This window comes from Doryrhamphus excisus, linkage group LG13 (assembly GCF_037039965.1).
Source record: "Doryrhamphus excisus strain RoL-2023G ecotype Guam linkage group LG13, RoL_Dexc_Guam_v1.1, whole genome shotgun sequence".
NCBI classification, from domain to species: domain Eukaryota; kingdom Metazoa; phylum Chordata; class Actinopteri; order Syngnathiformes; family Syngnathidae; genus Doryrhamphus; species Doryrhamphus excisus.
Window position 1 is genome coordinate 8,248,967 of NC_136369.1, and position 23,082 is coordinate 8,272,048.

The 23,082-nt window shown below is 40.2% G+C and overlaps 2 protein-coding genes across 2 annotated transcripts; one reads left to right on the forward strand and one right to left on the reverse strand.

Annotated features, from left to right (window-relative positions):
* Positions 1-337: 337 nt before the first annotated feature.
* leo1 (LEO1 homolog, Paf1/RNA polymerase II complex component) lies at positions 338-8,014 on the reverse strand. Its single transcript, XM_058088850.2, has 14 exons — positions 7,853-8,014; positions 6,394-6,536; positions 6,009-6,301; positions 5,213-5,433; positions 4,598-4,702; positions 4,422-4,516; positions 4,203-4,351; positions 4,016-4,100; positions 3,278-3,372; positions 3,050-3,184; positions 1,981-2,116; positions 1,120-1,315; positions 934-1,031; positions 338-670 (listed from the first exon to the last, which is right to left on the reverse strand). The coding sequence occupies exons 1-14, from the start codon at positions 7,908-7,910 to the stop codon at positions 515-517; spliced, it is 1,965 nt and encodes a 654-aa protein (XP_057944833.2). The 5' UTR covers positions 7,911-8,014; the 3' UTR covers positions 338-514.
* Positions 8,015-8,776: 762 nt separating this feature from the next.
* Positions 8,777-21,663, forward strand: tmod2 (tropomodulin 2). Its single transcript, XM_058088851.2, has 10 exons — positions 8,777-8,916; positions 14,304-14,526; positions 14,660-14,816; positions 17,259-17,381; positions 17,593-17,667; positions 17,749-17,879; positions 17,962-18,069; positions 18,155-18,298; positions 18,557-18,701; positions 20,053-21,663. The coding sequence occupies exons 2-10, from the start codon at positions 14,401-14,403 to the stop codon at positions 20,082-20,084; spliced, it is 1,041 nt and encodes a 346-aa protein (XP_057944834.2). The 5' UTR covers positions 8,777-8,916; positions 14,304-14,400; the 3' UTR covers positions 20,085-21,663.
* Positions 21,664-23,082: the final 1,419 nt, after the last annotated feature.

Sequence of the window (23,082 nt, forward strand, 5' to 3'; positions counted from 1 at the left end):
ACAAATTAATCAATTTAACCATGGAATTTGTTCAGTATGTGCTGCTTCCCATTGTACGACCCATTGTACTGTTATAACCATTCGGCCATATACCTCGTCCTTGATTGAATGGTTTATCAAATTTCACAACATTTTTTACCAGCAAAAAAATAATAATAATCCGCTTCAGTTAGCCGCAAAACGAATTTAGCATCACTGAGAGAACTCTGGCAAAGCTTTGAACCATTTATTCCGTCATCAACATAACCCCCTAGCCAATTAACGCATTTTGTGTTGTCTGTTTCATAACCTTGGCCCCTGTGACAGTCATACATTTGATTAATGTTGTTAAAAATGATTGTTGGGCGACATAAGACAAGTGTTTCTTTATTTTGTCACTTCAGCTGTACATGACAAAAAACTAACAATCGCACCATTGTACACAACCACACAGAGCGCTTAAAAAAATATACAAACCAAGATATGACTATTTATAAGTCATGTGGGATGGTCATTGATGTTCAGTGAAAGTAATTTATCCCTCATCTTCCTCCTCATCCTCCTCTTCCTCCTCCTCTTCTTCTTCTTCTTCGTCGTCGTCTTCTTCATCACTGATGACATATTTCTTGGCCTTCTTAGTGGCCATTTCTTCATCATCCTCTGCCTTTCGCTTGCCTGACCCCTCACCCTCCTGTACAAGACACAAAGGCAGCAGAATGAAAAAAAACAGCTGTGCTGACAGCAGCAAACCTTTTGTACAGACATAGAGCACGATTAGACATTGTATAATCGTTGCAAATTCTCCCAGGTGTTATATATGTATGTTAGTCCGCACTTTTCATTGCCTTGTTTTAGTCTCATGCAGGTTTAGACTGAAAAAAAATGGATTTACAGCCCTGACAGTCTTCTGCACATCACTGCCCCCTGTCTGTACAGCGAGCATACGGCACCCACCTCATCACTGTCGAGCTTTTTAGCCTTCATCAGTCTCTGGGCCTTGTCATCATCGGAGCCTTCATCACTGTCTGATGAGTAGATCCTCGCTCGCTCCTCTGGATGAGGTGAGGTTGAGCAGAAAAGTGACTTAATATTTTTGAGGCAGGGATACAGATTATTACCATGCTGTCAATGAGTGCTCACCTCTCAAGCCTCCGCCTCCTCCTTTGTATTTGCTCTTGATGGCTGCCAAGCTGATGGCCTCCTCACCCTCCTCTTCATCGTCGTAGCGGTCCGGCTCCAGGTAGCTGCTGCTCAGGCCTCTTTGGTGCTGCTTCTCCCTCATCCTCCTCTGTTGGGACTCTCTGCGGATAGATGCCCGCAGACGCTCCTCTTCTTTCTGGTGAGGGTCACCAGTTGGAAACACATGAACAACACGGAACAAAATCTGTTCAACAATAGGTGAAATTTCCAAATTGTTTTTGTCTGCAGTAAGATTCAAACCTTTAAAACTACAGACCCAAAGCCACGATTATGTGGTTGGTGTACATAGAAGAGTGGTGCGCTGTAGAAAAAAACATATCTTAGCCACGCTGGCTGCAGTCATCAATTACATTGATGATGCGTTGCAGCTTGTCTCTCTGAATCTTGTTGTACATGCTAGGTTGGGTCATTAACAAGCATTATCACGAAAAGGGCGACAGGGTGAACATTTCTATCGTATTAGGACAAACTTTATCTTTCCTATTGTATGTCGTTTGTATTGTGTAACTCTAAAAAGGTGGTGAAATAATCATGCTTAGCTTTGTTTAGTAACCATGCCAGGTGGAGGCTACTTGGGCTTGGTTTTGTTTCTGATGGATGTTATCAGCAGCTATTGTTTGGGTTGGCAGCACAGACGTAACCAACCTCACAGTCTTGGTGACACAGACTGTGGTCCAACTACGTGATGTAAGCGCGTCAGGATGTAATCGTTATATAACCAGCTGTGATGTGATGTCAACAACCGACCATGGTGTCAGATAATCACAAAACAAAAGTAAACAGAGCAGAACAATGACTTACCTTAATCATCTCATTACGCTGTGACTCGGGATCTCGTCCGGCCATTGGCAGGATTCTGATCTTCTGAGTCTTTGAACAACGGTCCGCCAGAGACAAGGTCATCTTTCTGTGTGTGGCACTGTCAGTGGAGTGGGGCCTGGCGAGAACAAAGGTCAAATGAGGTCAGAATACATTAACGTTTGCTCATTTCTATGGCCCATTTATGAATTGGTGGAAAGCAGTACAGTGCCATCTTAAGGGGGTCAAATGCAACACTTAATAGTGTTGTGGCACTTCAGGCCACATGCTAGTTGACACTGAATCTACAGTGCCTCTGCTGGTTGCAGCCAAGTAGTGCACTATATTTTGCTCCGGTTGCTGCTTAGTACTGTATGAAAGTATAAATTGTGTGTCCAGGTTAATGATAGTGCAGGTTTATCCATCTTCCAGTACTATTAAAACTACAAAAATAAAGTAGAGGTGAGCTATTGGTGTTGTATGTGACATTTCAATTTTACTTTCTCTCTACTCAAAACAGTGTGCTAATTGTCTTTATGCTATTTTGTGGTCATTTGTCACTAGATACGAGCATCATGTTTGAATTGAACAGTACTAAGAGTTGAAGCAAATGTTCTTTGGTGAGCTTCTCAAATGATCAGACGGCGAGCTACTGGTAGTTTATGAACTACTACCTGTTAAAGATTCTGTGATAGCGTCACTATCTTAAAGTTGGACACGGTACAGTAACAAAAGAGCAAGGTTCTTTAGTGGCACTTTAAAAAATTGAGTCAGCATGTACTCTGTGAACATGATAGCCATCGTAGTTTCCCTGTGGAACAAAAACAAGCCCAGAACGAATGTTTGTTCTGAACACAAAATGTCACAATGGTATAAAAAACAACCCCAAAAAGGGTCGCATTGGGAGTCAGTGGACCAGAGACGGACAACTATAGATAGATAGCTGCCGCCAAAAAGAAAGTGAAGCTAGGCACGAAAAAATTTCTGTCCCCTAGTGGGGGCATGACAGAAAATAATTGAGAACCACTTCCCTAACTGTACCCTAACCTTATAGGGCATGTAAGTGCATTACCTGAACGTGAGCTTGGTTTTGAATACAGCTTGTCCTTGAAGCCCAGTACCCTGGCGGATGAACAGGTGATTGTGGTCTCCCTGAAGAGGAGCTTTGTAAACATCAAACACTTCATTCCCCAGATGAAGGGACATGCTGCATAAAAAAAATGAGCACAGAGCGTTAAGAGGGGACGCTGCCAATCAGATAGCAACTAAACCAAGAACAAGGCTGACAGTCAAGCCGCACCTTCCATCGGACCATTTGACGATGCGGGCGTTGCTCTCACGTGCTTCGTTTCCCTCCTCGTCTCGCTTGACTCTCCACCTAATGGTGTTCTCCACCTGGGAAAAGCCAAGACTGACTCAGTCACTTACAGCAAATAAACTTTCTACAATGTAAAATTACAACAAATGTCATATTAAGGAACTATTTATATAAAACAGGCGAGAATAAGGTGTCTCCCTTTAATATTTTAATAATATTAAATTAGTACATTTAAATTTCACAGATTGTATTGTATGTGGTATAAACAAAGCTAAGAATTTTCAACATCATGGTTATGATAGGTGATTTTTTCTTAATGCCATGCAATCAACCCACATTATGTTTGACATACAACAAGGGACTAAGTGAGTTATTATGTGTCATTATTGCTTATCATGTTGACTATAGAAAAATAACTATAGGGGTGTTATTTAATATGTACGGGCTCTAATAATGTTGAAAAACATTTAAAAATGTCACAAACATTTTCTATGCTGTAACTACGAAATTATTAAATTTACGAATATTGAATTCTACTTCATGGAAATTCACTTATAGATAAGAAATGACTGTAAAGCCACTATCATGCATCTTGCAATAGGAAAAATGTTTGAATAGAACCAAGTGTGGGGTGACCATCTGCCTCAACACCTTTCCAACGGACCTTTAGTCCACATACAAACATAGATATACAGTACATAGAATGTGAACTACACAAACCTTCAGTTTGAGCCTGGTGCGCCCTTCTTCATCCAACATTTCCTCATCCTCAAATTCATCCTCATAGTACTGAGGGTCAAAAGGTCTAAAAAGGAGAATACAATTACATTCGAATTAGATATTCATATATTAACTCGTACAAAGTGAGTTCATATAGTTTAATTGGCAGGGTCAACTGAGCTCTGACCTGGGCTCCACAGAGAGGAAGTTGGGCAGCTTAACAAAGTAAAGATCAGATCCAAGGTCAGTGCTGACTTTGGGGATCTCCACCTCGATACGAGTTTCAGGCACAGGCTCCTCCTCTGCCTGCTCCCCCTCCATGCCATCCTCTGTATCCTACACACGCAGATTAGAGAACATCACATCAAAAGGAAGGGAACAGTCATGTATGAGTGTAGGGGGATACCATGGGCTGTCCTGGGGTCGGAGGCTTCTCCGCATCACTGTCAGAAGAGATATCATCCGCCTCCCCAAACAGGTCATCTGCCACTGATTTCTTATCTGTGTGACACCAAAGAAAATACCAATCTAAACTCCATCGGGAAAATGTTAACTGTAGACGGTCATCAAATGATCTCTTACTGTTAGCTGTGCCGCCGTCGCTGTCAGAATCTGAGTCAGAAGCAGCTTTTGGTTTGCTTCTCTTTTGAATGAAATCATCTTCACTATCACTTCCTTTTGCAGATTCTGAAAAAAAATATTTAAAAATGGCATTATTGAACACAAGTTAAGGCGATGTTTGGGATATATTCACCATTTGTAATATATATTGTATGTACATTATAGGGATACTCCCATCAGGTTTTATGCTGCCAATTTCGATCATCCATGAGTGACGGATTGGTGGAACTCTAGCAGGACTTCAAATAGCACATAGGGGGGTTCCAAGCGAAAAAGCAGCCGGCGGACCCGATGTCTTCCGCCGCTAACAAAGGATGGTCATCTTATCCGATTATTTGGATTATTTTTTGGGCTATTTGCTTTAGACTTCTGTCACAAACATATGTGTTTTGGCTACATTAGCTTTTGTGATCAGTGTTGAAATGCATTTATCCCATATGCCACTCACATGCTTTTTCACTGAAATGGGCCAATTGGCTGCTTTGATCAGAGCATCCCTGTTACATTATATTGCATATTTTAGCTGCTTCCATAAAAAAATCGATATACAGTATTTGCTAAGAGCCCATCACTGACCATTAGGAGTAGCAGACTTTCTGTTCCTGGGTCCCTCATCGTCGGAGTTCTCTCTTTCTTCTTCAGAGTATTGTTGCTTCTCTAGTTCGTCTTCTGATTGGTCGCTCTTAGCACCGCCTTCCCACTTCTCATCATCAGAATGATTCTCCCTCCCTGACCCGTCTCCATCGGAGTGCGGCGTGGCGGCACCTGACCGCGGGGTTCCAAGGTCACTGTGAACACTTCACGCAAACAAACAAGGTAAAACATCTACAATATTAGGTACTCTAATAGAATGAAAAGAATGTTCATATAGCATGGTTGGTTGTCTTTTAATACTAATAATCAACTTTATGTGAATGTTAGGCGTGCAATGATACACAAATTGATGGTTCGGTGCGATGCGTTTGTGTTACGGTTTGATACTTTTCAATGCAAAAAAGAAATTGCCTTGCCTTTTTAATTTGAAGTTTATTGAAATTTTCCCCCTCATTTTTCAACATTTTGAGCATAGCATTACTGTTGGCGGTGGAGCTCAGTTGCTCCGTGCTTGACAGTACAACCTAAGCCCAAGTAGTCGATCGCAGACACACTGAGCTTTACCTTCAGAAGTTGATCAAATAAATATAAAACTGCGTATTGTTCGATACAGAGATCACAGTCCAATACGTATGTGTGATACACATACATATTATTAAACCCCTAGTGAATATTGTCTAATTTGTAGAAGTGTAGAACTACTTCAGCGCAATAAAAAAAAAATCTTAGAAATGTTAAACAATACCTATTAGTACTGACAACTAATAGTAATACTGACCTTCGATCTGAGCGGACACTGCCCCTCTCAGAGCGAGGAGTTCCTCCTCCAGACATTCCACTGCCTGCTGGGCTTCCACCATCTGACCGTTGCACTCTGTCATCCTCGTCTTCCTCATCATCATCTGGATGGCCGTGCTCTGAGCCGCTGTGGTGTTCTGCATCAGAGTGTTCGTTCTCAGCCTGGTCAGAGTGCATGCTGGCATCTGACTGATTGCCAGACCGCTCCGACCGGTTGTCGCTGCCGCTGTGTTGACTGTGCTCCTCATCCTCACTGTCATCTCCAAAAAGTTCCTGAGAATAAAAGTAAGTAAGAGCACGCCTTGACAATTCTAGATAGTATTTGGCGGGTTGTTCTCTCTTAGTAATCAAGCACTGTCCCAAACCTTATTCATACTGGGTTTCCCATCCTCATGGCCTTCATCGTCATCATCTTGTTCTCGCTCACTGTCACTACCGCTGCCAGAGGCATTGCTGACAGACCTCGCTCTCTCTTGCTCGGAATCTGAACCCGAGCCGGAGCCAGACTCTGAGAAGCATCAGTCACATTATTAGGTACAGGTGGTGAGACTCACTCAAGAACTAATTACTACATTACTACTACAAGCTAAATATTGACCACACTTGTCTCAATTACTTGACTCTTGCTATGAGCTGTCTGATAGCAATGTCTATGACAGGAAAACAATGGTATTTAAAGGGTGACACTTCCATGTTGTCACAGCCCGGATAATTACAAGTACGTACCATTTTTTAAAACCACTATAGCTCTTGCGTTGCAGTGATCGCGATCCGTGAATCTAAACACTGTGAAACACAACAATGGACAGGCACGACGACACAGAAAATAACGCAAAGCAATTTGTGGTAGGTCTGATTTTTTTCTACTAGCCATTTTTGTGATGCAAATGTGTTTTTTTAACACATTATTTTTGAGAGGCCAAACTCTCTACTTAACTGCCCCCAGCAACTAGCTGAAACTACTTTCCACGGCACCAAAATCCGACCAGAACTCGGCTCAGGACAGAGAATAAATTGCTCTTGTTGGATTTCACTGCTTATGGGGGTGTCATACAATTTAATGTCAAAAACATCCAAACTATCCCTTTAAACAAAACCAGCAAACTCAACTGTTCTATCTGCACATAGCCACACAAAGTCAAGACACATGACATTCACAAAGGGTTAGAAATCACTAAACTCTTTAACACAGCTGCTAACTACCAGGTCGTTGATACTCTGAAAGAGTCAGTAATAACAAATCGGTGTAGTGGTCTTTTTGAGATGGAAAGGTCGCTAGAGCTTGTTTCATATATGTTTTATATTTAGTGTTTTATTTCTGTATTTTATGTCCTTCGACATATTTTGTGTACGCTGTGAGTGATTGAGGAGATAACGTGGTTATTAACGAGAATGAGGTTCACAACAGTTTAATGAGAATAAATGACAGGACCTTGTTTCAATTATTTGGGTGTTACTAACTAAATTTGGAATTCATATGAATAAAAAAAAACTAATAGTAGAAATGCATATCTTGAATAAATGTTTGAGAAGAAGATACACTTAAGTTAAGTTCGGTATGGTTACGTTGCAACCTTCAGCCAAGCTCTTGGAATTTGATGAGTTTTGATCAGGCTATGAGACTAATACTTAATGTATAAGACCAACTAATAGGACGAGATTAATTTCATTTATTTGAATGTCATTATTCTAACGTCTTCAAATAGCTGCTACATCGCCATGTGTTCCTTGAACCAGTCTGCTAGAGCTAACGGATTGCTTGAATGGACACTTCGACCTTGCTTAACGTCAGAAACAAAGTAGATTAAAGGCTCAAAATATTACCTCGTTGGTCATTGTCGCTGTCTCCATCACTACCGAACAATTCGTCCATGTCCGCCATGTCTTTTTTCCTGTTAAAATGACCTAGCGGAAGTAATCAATGCAAGTTGAAGAGATATTTAACTTCCGGGGTCAAGTGGAAGACGATACACTGCTGTTTAGAGATTACAATAACACTAGGTGGCGGTAGAGATCACCGTACAATATTGATAAGTAAGCAAAATAAAGTAGTCTAGTCGATATTCAACTGACCCGCTGATATTTCTCGACCAAGCAATATGTTCTGTGTTTGTCTTATAATACACGTTTAAAACACAAAAACGAAGTATGTAAAAAATATGCAAAAAACAATGTCTGAATGTCTGTGTCCCTAGAGATTTGTGTTCCATGGAAAGCATCATGTTGCTATGCACACAATAGGGACAAAGTAGTACATGAAATTCTATCTTCACGTTGTGTAACACAATGTGCTGTGGAGAGGACGTACAATGTACTGCTGAGTGTTCTATGTGGTTTGTGAAAGGACCAACACAACGGATGGGATTTAATTATATTAGTCATGGGGAAACTGGTACTAGTACGATATCGATAAATTGTGCATGAATCGCCTGAGACAGGTCAACAAGCCAGATTAAACCGAAAACACATACAGTGTTTTAATTTTTTTGCGGTTTCCTCCTTTATTGGTTTAAATAAAATAAATCGAATATTGATTTAATGTTAATTCATTTAAAGTCAAAATTGTGTCGTTGTGGGTTGGCTTTTAAATGATAAAACTATTGCTACAATTAGTTGGAATTTGCCAGTGTGTTGTGCATGATATTTCAGTTAACTTCCGCCCTACTTGCAGAATGTCTGTTTTTAACTACATGGGCGGTCTCTCCTCAACTATTGGTTAAGAATCGTTTAAGCTCAATGTTTATTGGTTGCAATTGCACGTCCGTCAGTCGGTATGCGGCACTCGCTTTCCGTGTTACCGCCCTTGGGCTGAGTTAGAAATCAAACGCTGAAGACTCCGTTCTCTCAAGGAAGTCCGGTTACCATTGACTGAGTTTCATCATCCTCAGGTAAGTTGCCAAAGCGATGTGCCTTGATATAAAAAATATACAGTTAAGGTTGAATACGCTGCCACATCGTTGTACCCACTGCCACCTGTATGTGTGCCCTCGAGCTGGAAACGCTAGCTTCAACCATTAGCACTGTTGAGTCAACTGTAAATGTTAGCCTGCTAGCTATCTGGCTGTTTCTAATGGCGTTCTGCATTAAATGTTCATTCCAAGCACTAAATGGGCATGCCCCGCGATGTTACGTAAACTGTGAATCCCATATATAATACAGTAATCTCTACTGACAATGTTTACTGTCGGTGGGATCATTATAAACATCGTGGCGAGGAGATGGATGAAAGTATTTCAGTCACAGCATGTACGTTAACTTGCATCTAGAATACAATTTGGCATTATGACAATCACAGCAGCTCATATTGCACCTAGCTATTCTGGTATTTGCCTGTATTTAGTTTTATTTGAGCAAATCACTCTTTACCATGTATCTGATTTAATTTCGGTTGTAAACAACGTTTTGTTTTGTAAACACAGTTTTCGTTTGTAACAATGGTTTCGGTATTTTAGACGCACCCGGGCTCCTCCCGTCAACTAGAAGGGCAGCAAATGGCTTTGTGTTCAATAGGTAATCTGGTCTGAGTAGTGAAGGTGGGGTGTGGCCCTTGTATTTCGGTGGGTGGTTGTTGGGGAAAGTGAGCTTTCAGCTGATAGTCTTGGAAGCTGTGAGATGGCTTTTGTACCTGCAAGACAGGAATGTGCATGTTGACATCACAATTGCAGTGTTAGTGGCCGCCACACCTGCAGTGTTGTATTGCAGATAAACCGGCTCTACAGATTGTATGGCCTGCATGCATCTGAAAAATAAACCTGCTCACTGTAGTAGTCTCATATCCAACAACACTGATAAAAATCCATAGACAGACTTAAGTATATGGCAAGTAACATTTTAACATTCCCAAATTGTAACAAGGAAGTTAACTTCTGTGTAATAAGACAGTGGCATATTGCTTAAGGAAGTGCAAAGGAAGACCTTTTCAAGGTGGTTCTATTTATGCATTGTTTTTAATATTCATAAATATCATGCAACAGTAAAAAGATGTTCATCACTGTGCAGTACTACAACAAATGATGTACTCAACGTCAACTGTGGTGAATTGTGTAAAGAGAGGATGTGTGTGACTGGAATGTAAACATTAAAACACACTTAATAGTTAATCCTTTAGACCAGGGGTGGGCAAATATTTTGGCTCGTGGTCTGCATTGAGTTAACAAAATTGTCTAGGGAGCAGAACATGTATTTAAAACACACACACACACAATTTTATGCTTATTATTTGTCAAATTTTATCTGTGATAGTGTTATACTATCAGCTGTATCAGGAGCACTTTAAACATCAGACCACATCAAACTATGTAATTTAATTTAGCAGTTTTGTTGTTTGTTTTTTTTGTACTAAATAAGACATCCGACTTGCAAGTCATGTTGCCAGTTTGTATGTTAAAAGTTGAAATATTTAGAAAGCAACTCTTGGTCCAGATTCAAACGCCTGGTGGGCTACACGTGGCCCCCGGGCCGTAGTTTGCCCACCCCTGCTTTAGACACTTACTCAACTGAATGAAGTTAGATTTGCTGAAGTGTCGTGCAATATGCTGATGCCTCCTGATTTGTTTTGTAGCCATATTTTTGCCAACAATTGTGGTCAGTTCAACTTCTGCCTGTAAGGGTGTTCCAATTTGTAGTTTCCACTGTAATAGCTAGTATAGTTATTTTAAGCGGTGTCTTTACTTAAATTATTTTTAAACTTGCCATTTTGAGTGTAGGCCAAGCTCCTAAAAGCATGTCTTATTATATAATAATGTGGTGTGTGTGTCTCCAGTGTGCAGCTTGAACAGGGGAGTATACCAATCATGCATGCTTTTTTGAGAAACATCCCACTTCCTGCCTTGTCATTGCAAGGACATGTTTGCAGGTATATATTTTTTCAAATAAATGTTTATTACTTTTTATTACTTTTGTAAAAATATTGAATGTGACTTATTCTTCAGCATCTTCCAAAAAGAAAAATTCCCTTTCAGCCATTTTGATCAGACCTTCTCTTACAATCTGCCTTTATTGTTCCATGTTGCTTGAAGCCAGCGGCAGTGCAGGATAGACATGGGAAATAAAATAGAGCAGAGTGGTTGGAATGATGAATAGCATATTACTGTGCCAGATGGATGGAATAAGCTGTCAGTACTTCCTGTTCATCGGATGGATTTTGTTCTTTATTTAGGCTCTTTCCACATTTAAAGTAGCGCATGCCATCCCTGTACTGATGAAAGAACTGTCTGGTGGTTTCACTCATAACATGTTGCTCTGCGATCCTGTCCTAGTAATATACAGTACACGCAGTGTACATACAATTAAATTAATACAATTAAAAAAAAAAACACGTGTCCTGAGCTCTAAAGACAATGTACGCATCAATGTATATCTAATATCAAAGTCAGCAATGTATCATGCATGCAATAAAGGCCACACTTTTGATTTAAAATATTCTGGTGCATCTTTAATGCCGGAGTCCGCCATTGGGCAGCATTTAAAAAAAAAAAAAAGTTATTCTATGACTTCTGCCCAATGTACTACTGGATGGCATCCAAAATTGGGACTCATTGAGGTGAAAATTTGGAAGAGGTTTATAGCGCCTGTATTTTAAAACCGACACATTTATTGAAAATCCATCGTTGTACTAAGTTTTAACCGCATGCCACTCAGACAGCCCTACTGTATCGTATTTGTCAGCGAGGGTGAGCAGATGGCACCAAATCTTTCTATGGTGGTCCAAATAATCAAAAAATAAATGTAAATGTATACATGTCAGTCAGTAACAATTAGGTTGGTGTCACAGACGACAAAATAACAAGGTGAGTTGCTAGCGCAGTTACAGTAGGTTTGCAGTCTTATTGGCTTGGATTCGCCGAGATGAGAAGTGGAATGGAATCAATCAGACTGGATTAATGGAGCCTCTTGCCCTAGTGTCTTCACCCCTTCGCCCATCACAACATTATCTCTTGTTTAAAACGTCTTGACTTATTTCTGTAGGAAGTAGGAAGTAGAAAGTGTTTTTGAGAAAAGAGGATAATAAGTCTTATTTTGGGCTCATCTTGTCATAAGAGCATTATATGCGAGTGCACACGTGTGTGTGACTTATTTCTGTCCCAACCGAGCTACTGCACTTTCTCTAAATCCTGGCCAGAAACAACATCACACTTTTACTCTATACTCCTTGCAGTGGTTATATAATAATAATAATAATGTATGACTACACTAGTATTAATATACCTGATGACACCCATTCTTTTATGTCTTTATTTTTTATGGCATGTGTATTAGTGTTTTAGTTGGTCTTGCAGATTTGTATAAATAAGGATCATTCAAACATACCCAACATTTGGGACTTTTGTGATATTATATTAAAATTAAGGTCTTAGTCACACTGATTGTTATTTCCATGTACCAAGACATCTCAGTTGACCTCCAAACAACCGGCTTGTTTCCTTAGCAGAGATATGTTTTAATTGTGGAAATGTATTAAAGGTACCAACATAATTGAAATGGACTGTGCACTTTCCAAGAAGAAAGAAGGTGAAATAGCCCGCTGGTGTGTGTTTATTTATTTTTGAGGTTACACGCTGTAACACTGCTACAATAGCCAATTTTTTGCTTGCCATTACAACTGTGCAGTTTGTGATGGAAACCAGATGTTCCAGATCCAGATTTGTTACCTTTTCCAAAACACATAGCAAATCATTTGGTTGCTTCAGATTAGACCTCAAGATTTTATATTAATACTGTATCATCTGAGCGATATGATTGCTGTTGAATGCTTTGATTAAAGTCATCAGCGTTGATATTTGACTTGAAAGTTTTATCTGCTGGCACTGCTGGCATTTAAATGCCCCTGATGGGACAATCCAACCATTTCAGCTATAATGTGTTTGCTGTGGTGGTTTAATGGAGCAGGCGAGGGGAAGAGTTAGACCGGGACAGAGGCTGAATTGTGGAGGGGAGGAGCTATACACTGTTCAGGAAACCCTATACAAGTGGGGAAATAATTCAGGCAGCACCGAGGAAACTGCCAGAAATGTTTAAAGAATTTTACTAAACCTCACAGTTGAGGATTTTCCCTGCTGTCACAGTGTTTACAGTGGTTTTGCCTGACCACCATTAGAATGAATTATTTAGGTTGAGGATGGTGTTTTACGCAACGGCCAGATAGAAAGTCTTGCTTTAGTGCAGTGAAATACTTCTGTTTATTATGTGAAAAAAACCATTTAAGACAGTTAAGGGTTAAATGTCTATATAATGAGTGTCGGTGAGGGAATAGCACTAACTACATCTGTGGACTGCTGCAGGGGAATCTGGAAATTATGAGGTCATGTTGTGTTCCAACTGTGGCGTGGGAGAGTGAACTGAAAACTTAGGTCTCACCACCATGTTTCATATATTGTAGTATACATTTGCTCCTCTCTAAACTTAATTCATCATTTTACACACCTTTTTATAATGCTGATGCTACACTTAAAATTAGTCCTGTGATGTCACATGTATAGTACAAGATTCAGTGCATCCGATGAAATAAGACTTGAATTGATTTGCCTTTCAAGTGAATAACAATAAGGCCAAATTGGTCTTAGCAGTCTCCACAGCAGCAGTTAGTTGATTTGTCTGAGAAAGTTGTTCCTTTGTTCCAGTTGTGTGTTGCGTCACTGCACAGCGCATTTACATGCAGCGCAGCTGTGGTCAAGTATTGTTTCCCAAGAGTGAGCACTTTTTTCTGCTGGTATTTTCATATGGATAAAACTTGAGGCACAGTCTACTTGGGCAAAGCGCTTTGGGTATCCTGAAATCCTGTGCATTCCTATGGGGTAAATGTACATGTTCAATGCATTAAGACTTCTCTTCATATGGCAATGTCCTAAAAATTAATGATTCACAAAACCCCAGAACAGGGTAAGCAGTAGAAATGCTATGGCTGGATTGATGGATTCACAAAACCCTCACAACTAAAATACTATTGTAACCATCTAAATAGAAATGTTCATTTTTCTTTTCTGGTTAAGTCACATGTTGCCCAGGCATTGTTACTAGGATTCATAGAATCATAAAACTCGGTATTAATTGCCCTCTAGGCTAATGACATTTCTTTTTGCATAAACCAGTCATGCACACTGGGCAGTTTGAATGGCAAACTAGTGGCTGGAATCAAAGGAATGAAAATGAATAGATTTGCAATTGAATGACGTCTCTGTATTGAATAAATTAAAAAAAAAAACAGTCACTAAAGAGATTAATGACGACAATTGTGTGTCTTTTTATGACATCATGAATCTTTGATGTTTGTTTTCAGGTAGCCTTTCCTCTGGTCTGGAGAAACGAGGCCAAGACGTTGAAAGTGTGGTTGCAGTCTCCTGTTCATTGTGGTCTGGCAAGCAACAGCGAGCATCATGACGTTGTCTTTCAAAAAGGACCTTGACAAATACAAGGATCTGGATGAAGATGAGATTCTTAACAATCTGTCGGCGGATGAGCTCAAACAGCTGGAGTCAGCCCTGGAGGAGATGGACCCAGAGGTCAGTGCTCAGTGGTGATTGGAGGTTAAGCTTGTGAGAAGAGGGGAACTTGAAGTACTTAAATCTCCCCCCAGCACCTCAACTGTATCTGTAATAAAACATATATGTATGGTGTGTCTTTTGTCCCTCTCAGAATGCTCTGCTTCCTGCGGGTTTGCGTCAGAAGGACCAGACAACAAAAAAAGCCACAGGAACATTTGACAGAGAAGGTCTCCTCAAATATCTGGAGAAGGAGGCCATGGAGTACAAGGACAGAGATGATATTGTACCCTTCACTGGAGAGAAGAAAGGTGTGTGCTTATTGGATCCATCTTATAACAAAGTCATGAAAAGAGCTGCATCCTGTTTAACTCTTTAACCGATCTCTGTCCAAGTTGGTTGACAACAGTATTGACATGCAGAATGTGGTAGTAGATTAGAGACATGCATCTGTAATTACTCTCGTGCTGTCTTTGCAAGTATTACTAATGCTTCTCCACTCTTACGCAACATGATGGCTTTGCGGTGCGGGGGAGCACCAACACACACGTAGAGGTTCAAAAGAAGAGGCTTTTAAAGGGATAAAATCATTGGTTTTGTGTCAAGAATAACTGTGTGGGCAAATGCTTATTTTTGTAATCTAAGTTATAAAAAGTTAACTTTACATACTAATCTTACCCTCAAGTCTCAGGTTGACACTTATTCTCGGGATATCTGATGGTGTGGGTTGGTTTCAGATCCACACACAAAAATAATCTATTTTTACACCACTGTGAGAGATGTTGTGTAATAACATTCAATATTCTATCAAACATTTTAACTTGAGGCTCTAAAGAAAAGTCGGGGAATCAAACACCAGAAGTGTTGCTTGAGCAGTGATGCCATCAAGTTGTCCAAAGCAAAAGAATCATCATAGTTAGAATTAACTGAAAATAACGTATAATTAAATTATTCTGCCACCCCATAATAAGGACCCCATCTCTTTAAACAAGTTTTGCTACACAGAACTGTATAACTGAAGAGGGAGTGGCCACAAAGTATGTAACGGCTAGCTAGCACTTCCCGTAGGAATTCTCCTCTCCTCTTTTTTAAGTTTAAATGCTCTCTCAGTTAATAGAGAGGAAGTACGGAGGTGACATCTTGACATCCTCCCTGAACCCACACAAGCCAGTTAGACTTAATGCGTCCCATATGTGGATGTGTGCATGTCCTATGACGACATGGAAAACTTGATTCATTGTAGTAATCATGGGGAATGTTGCACACACTTCCCCTTTTTTCACCCCCTGCTGACTGCATTAAAACAAACCTTAAAAGCCATGGCAATCATAGCAAATTATGTCAGGCTGTTGCAACAAAGGTGACCTATTATGCTGTATTCATGTTAAACGATGCCAACGTTTCAGATAATGAAGTTTGTGCATTTGGAAGTGAGCCCTGAAAGAAGATTGGGATGGCTCAAAACGCTCACTTTCAAAAGGTGTGGTAAAACTGCGCCTTTGTGACATCACAGAGGGGCCGAGTTCCTTTTATATATGAACTCTCTGCTCTGCCTCCCCCGCCCTCTTTCAAGCGCTGCTCTGCTGTTTACTTGCTGGCAATGCCTCGAAAGGGATCGCGAACCATGAAACCATGAAATTCAAAGGAATACAGGTGAATAGGTGCAGATTCTGGAAGAAGAACAGTCCACAACTCAATACAAATGGCCGAAAAATTAGCATATTATGCCCACTTTAAATTCCTATAATCTCAGTTTTTAATTTTGACAGAGAGGTTTGAGTTTGTGGCATCTGGATGGTGTACTCGTGTCTAACTGATGTGGGTTGATTGTTAATCATTTTCTTGTTTGTAAAATAATCTTCTTTGCACTAAAACTATTTAATTCTTGGCTAATATCAGAATTTCCTGAGAAGTGAATCTTGTCTTCTGCATCTTTCTTATTTAGTGCATGCCGCACAATAAACAGCGATTATTTGAATTTTGCGTCTGTAAATCAGATCTGTCTGTGAGAAGGACTAAATGTTTCTCCACCTGAACTGGCACAGGATGGAGCCTGATGACTCTACTTACTGTTGTTGACTTCAGGAAGTGCCAGAACAGATCAGTTGGAGCAATTTCACTGGCATGACTGACTTTCAGGGGAGGAAGCAGTGGGAAGGGGCCTGTTTTGACATGAAGATTGGGAGTGGGTGGCACACACTGGGCCCTGCCTCCCATGATACAGTGTTTGACACCCCAGTAGTACAGTCAAGATTACGAACCACTTATTGTTCATGACTTCCTTCCTTCTTCTTGGTTACCATGGCAATACCATGCCCTGCTGACTTTTTACCCTTATCTGAACTGAGGATTTGTGGAATGTTGTCGCAGGAGAACATTCCAATTGTTTGTAATCCTGTCAAAAAATATTTCATTACTGAAGACAGCAAGCAAACCTTTTTTAATCTATTCTTCATTTATTTTACTAGTGAAACAACAAATAGAATTTTGAATTATTGTGATGAGTTGTGGGCTACTTTCCAAAATAAAACACAAACAGCACTTGGCAACCATGTAGTCTCATGATAGAATCATGAGGCAAGATGAGAAACTTAAAAAACCTAATAACGGCTTTTGTGGTCCTGGAACATTAACTGACAAGTAAAACTTTTATCCGCTGTGATTAATCTGTTTTTTAAAATATTTTATTATGTCCACTTTTACAAGGATGTAATCATCTCCTTTTTGTCACTAACTTTCCTTTCTTTTCCTAGGCAAAATTTTTATTCCGAAACAGAAGCCAGTAGAAACACGGCAGGAGGATGTCACAACTCTCGACCCGGAATTAGAGGAAGCCCTTTCCAGCGCCACAGATACAGAACTCTGTGATCTTGCAGGTAAGACTTCATCACAAAGGGTCAAGGAACAAAGCATTCTGTTCCTCTGTCTCTGCTATCACGGCAAATCGCAATGTGGCTCCATCTTTTGTTGCATTCTAATGTAAATCATTCCACATATGACCTCTAGAACCTGGAAGGCGTGCAGATATACGTCTTTAAGAAACATGTCTGTGCATGTCCAGCCCTTTAAGCCTGCTTTTCTTTGCAGCAATCCTGGGTGTCCACACGCTTGTAACCAGCAATCAGACATACGATGGGACAGGAGCAAAAGAAGGTTACAACAGTAAGTCCAACAGTCAAATTGCACACATTCATCTCTGTATTCTTTGTGGATTAATCCAGTCATTTTGGGTTTTTTTTCTAGATGTGGTTAAAGGGGAGAAGATGAACCCCGTATTTGATGAGCCACCCAATCCCACAAATGTAGATGAAACGCTAAACAGGATTAAAAGCAATGATGCCTCCCTAACAGAGGTCAACCTGAATAACATTAAGGTACATTAAATCCGAAAAAAAGATCACAGGTCATTATACTGGTATTTGCTTTGCTTTCATCTATTTTTATTGCTTGATCCAGAACATTCCCATCCCCACACTCAAAGACTTTGCAAAAGCCATGGAGAAGAACACACGAGTTACCAAGTTCAGCATGGCCGCCACACGGAGTAACGACCCCATTGCAGTGGTGAGCAGCAATTGTCTATTGTCTTCAATTGGCTTCTCCCAACACGAGAAACTCTGTGTTCATCTTCCTCGTGTTGTAATTCCAGGCGTTCAGTGAAATGCTGAGGGAAAACAAAACGCTGCGAAGTTTGAACTTGGAGTCGAACTTCATCACTGGTGCAGGGATGCAGGTGCTGATTGATGCACTGCGAGACAATGACACACTCACAGAGATCAAGATAGATAACCAGGTAAGTGCCCATAAGGAGCACATTGATGCCAACACAAAGTTTTCAAGATGAGGGAAGATGTTCAGTCAGCTAGTCGGCTCGTCTTTTTCACGTCATTGTGGTTGTTAAAATTACACATCACATAAAATAGTCAAAGGTAAGCCATGAATAAAACGGAAACTTGCAAAGCTTACATACTTTTCCAAGTAAGAAAGTGTTTGAAATGTAGTGAAGTGCCCCCTTCACTTCAGATGCTCCTTTATACTATGTGTATTTCAGAGGCAGCAGCTGGGTACCAATGTTGAGATGGAGATAGCTAAAATGTTGGAAGAGAACAACAGCATAGTGAAGTTTGGCTACCACTTCACCAAGCAAGGACCGCGTTCTAGAGCTGCTGCTGCCATCACCAAGAACAATGACCTGGGTTTGTAGCACACATGCATGTACACATCACTTACCAACGTGTTGCAACCTGTACACAAAATCAGCTCATTACATGAAGTCAGAGGGGGTATGTCATGGAAAAAAGTGAGATTTCAATGGAGTCCACAGTCCACTTATCATACTCTATTTGTATTGTTTGCTAATGGATGTTAAACAGTAAAAAAAAAAAAAACAGAATTTTATCCCATAATTTGGGATCTGCTCATTTCTGTGGTGTCTTTGGCCTGCTACCAACATGCAAACATTGTTTATTTGATTAGTTTTTGCAGAAACTATTCTTCAGTTCTCATCTGAGATCAATAGTTCACCCCTGTTTACAGTTTCTGGTCCAAGCCTTTGTAAGGGTCCTTTTTCCCCTTGCCGACAGCATGATCTTAAGCAAATATTTATCCTTTAACCTATTTATCTTTATGGAAAATCTCTTGTAAAAGTTACAGTATCTTCCTTAACATTTACCCCTCACATTTCAGCAACGTTTTTTATTAAAAATATACCCCTCAAGAGAATATACTATAGAAATGACATTTTGGTATAGTTTACAGTAGTGAATACACTTTGTACAGCTGTATGGACTCAACACACAGACACTGTATAAATAAGCTGGTAACATAAATGAGCACCATGATCATTGTATCTTGGCTCCAGTCAAGCAAGCATGATGGTGGTAGCGTCATGGAATTCCAACATGATCCCTTCCCTTTGCATGGAAGTTTCCCAACAGTAGTTATATAGTGCTTATTGGATGTAGCACTGCTAGAATGCTAATAATTTTTACATGTGTATGTCTTACTGTTTCACCGATAATGTTCCTTGCCAACTGTTAAGATTTCATACTTTCTGCTGTTTTTGGATGCCCCATAATTGTATGCTGAAGCGCAATTTTCTTTGGCTACAGCAGTTCTCATTCAAGTTGTTGTTTTGTATTTCCTTGAGACAATTAGACAATAGTGTGATGTGAATGTTATTTTAGCAGGTTTAGAATCTTAGACACCAATGATCTGCTGTCTCTTTTAGCTCCCCCTCCTGTCAGAGCTGCAGTAGCACAGGTCTGGTGCATGGGTGTGGTCAATGCATCAAAGATAACTGAATTCTCTTCATTGTTTTTGGGGACACTACTGTGTGTGTGCGTGACAGTGACACCATCTTACTTTCTGCACTGGTGCACGATGTAGAAATGGGTGTCAACTTTAACCGCGTGGCTCGTGCTGCCTGACTTATGTAGTGATAACTAACAAGTTGTGGTAGTTCAGCATGTGATTATACTTTTTTTTTTCTTTCATTTAGTCTTTGTAGAAGGAATACAAAACATGAATGAAATGTGTTTTCTGCAGTTCGCAGGAGGCGAGTGGAAGGGGACTTGTAGACCTGTCTCCCAGCAAATCCTGTCGCTTCATCTCGCCATGTGGAAGCATTTCCGCCAGTGCCCTGATCTCATCTCACCGTGTGGAACAAGTCTTGTGCCAAACTGTGGGGCAAGGCGCACTCAACAAGAACGTACATCTGAGAAGAGAAATAACTGGAATGACTCGCCCCCCTCTCCCATGTATTTGTTTATAATGTTGTCATTGAAGGTGTACCATGGATTAGTTTTTAGTCTTTCCGTTTCAGCTGCTCCCAAGTTTTGAGCCTTTAATCTGTCCAAAATTTTTACTGTTCTTCTTTTATACTATAATGTCATCACATGAAATAACTTAACACATTGATTCAGCAATCATCTCATGGAACTTTTTTGCAAAGTGGCAACAGCCATTCACACGCTGAATGGTCATAGTTTTACCTGGACCATGTACCTGAAAATCCCCACTACATACTGTCACATGTAGGTTTATTGGCTCCAATGTTGCTGTATTGGCGTTGCCTTGTAAAGCCAAGCTGACTGCAAGTGAGGCTACTTCGTGTTTGGCTTACAGTCAGTGCTGGCCTGATGCTGCAGTTTCACCAAAAGATGCTGACTCACACCCACTAGTGGAATTACTTTCAAAAAGTATCAGTGCGCAATGTTTTATATTTCTAAATTGTTATATTTTAGCCGTTTTGATATTGTCTATTTTGCCATGATTGTTTTCCTAACATCCTGTAACAAGTGGCAATTCCAACTATTGAGTTGAAAACTAATAACTGTCCAATGAAAAGGCTAGTAATGTTGTAGTGAACAGGTATAACAGATGAAGTTTTATAGGTGGACATTCAGATGTTATACCATGCCAAAGACCAACAGATGCATTGCGTCACGTTCATTTCGGACCATATATTTATATCGGATTTGGTTTGTCATTACGACTTAGCACATCTTAGGTAGTGTTTTTTGCACCATTTCTTAGCAAAAATCAACCTAATAAAAATGAAGTCTCTGTCCAGCTAAGATTGCAGTGGCACATGAAATATTTATATGAATGAAAACAAACACTGTCACTTAACACTGAGTAGATTCTCGTATGAGTATGCATTTATTTCATGCCATGCTGTGTGCCTCAAGGCCAACGTCCTAAGGCACACTAATGTGCTCTTCAGATGGCTCTAAAAATACTAATTCAGCAGCTACTTGAACCGTGTAAATACTGTCAGTGTGGAAGAAGATCAACACTTCTTGACCAAAAATCTTAACTAATGCCACATTGTTTGAAAATGAATTATAAGGCAGAGTGCTGTGTGTTTGTGCACGCTTTGTCCATGCTCACATCCTTTTGACTGGCGCACAGCTAAGTGCAGCGTTTTGTTGGGCTTGTTAATGATAATCTGACTCGTGTACAGTGTAATTGTAAAGTGACATCTCAAATATAATGTGCATGCACTCTATTAATGTGTGTGCAACACAAAACTACTGCAGCAGTGTATTTGTACCTGAGATTTAAAACAAATACAGGTGTCAACTCGACATAAGGAAATAAAACCACACAACTGGTGAATACATGATATATTCAACAATAAATGTTTTTACACTCTGTCTGTGTGTCTTTTGACTTTAAACCTGATGACACGTTGAGTTTCCTGCATATTTTTCTGGTGGGCGTTGGTGTTCCCATGAGCCTTTTAATCAAATCCAGTTTATGTGGTTGCTTGCAAATGCCTGGCAGATGATGTCATGTATATGACTACTACTCTATGGGTTTCACAAGGCCTGGGTGCTAGACTAGAGGTGAATGACATCATGAAAACTGCACACACTTATTGTTCATACTTAATAAAATTCTAACCAGATGATCATCATGCTCTGTATATTGTCCTTTGATTTTCAACCAATTCATACCAATCCTGCATCAACTTGTTCAGATCATTTGCTAACTATCAGATACAGTGCTGTGCATGAACAAGTTCAGAAGAACATGTTCATTGAACACGAGTTCAGATTCTGTGAAAATCAGCGCCATTGTTAAAGTTCAGTTATTACCTGACGAGAGATATTTTCAGTCCTGAAAGAAGTTTGGGATGGCTCAAAATGCTAGGTTTGAAAAGGCGAGGTAAAAACGGTCCTTTGTGACATCACAGAGGGGCTGACTTCCTTATATATAAACTCTGTGCCCTCCCCCAAGCACTGGCTGCTGTTTACTTGCTATGAATGCCTCAAAAGGGAACACCACATTTGTTTCCAATTCCTAAAGATGCCACCATCAGGCACAAGTGGTAGGAGTTCCTGATTCCCTACCAGCAAAAGAAATGGATTTTAATCTGTCAACAGCATTTCACACTGGACTGTTTTGTGAACATGGGCCAGTCTGCAGCTGGACTAGCCGACAAACTTGCTGAAGCCTTACGCCTTTCCAACGTCACTTGGTCGCGAGGACTGATCAATTTAACTGTGTTTGTTTTGTGGAAGTCATGGAGCAAAAGCACTTGCATACAAGGAGCGAGGTTGCTGATTCCCACCTCAATTAGTGGCCATATTTGGTCACCTATGCTAAAATGCTAAAGCTACTTACCATTGAGAGACGTCTTGAAGTAACCTCTTTTCTTGAGAAACTTCGGACTGTCCAGTCTGTACTTCCAGATTGGATTCAGGATCCAACACATATGGCTGTATGTTAAAAGCCCTTACATTTTAAAAAGATAAATCGCTGTTTATTGTGAACTCTTATTACGTTAGCTAGCAGCACAAACCGGAACACCTTTTAAGTACCCGCTAGTCTGACCAACCACAATAAAGTGGGCGTGCCTGGAAGCGGGCCGTGGGTGGAATACATTAAATCAGACCGTTTTCGCTGAACCATGAAATTCTGGAGTTTTCTGGAGAATTCGGGAATCATGAACGTTTTGCCGGAATCACGAAATCCAAGGAAATATAGCTGAATAGGTGCAGATTCTGGAAGAACTATAAAGCTTTGTATAACTATAAATATAATAGCATAATAGGTCCGCTTTAAACA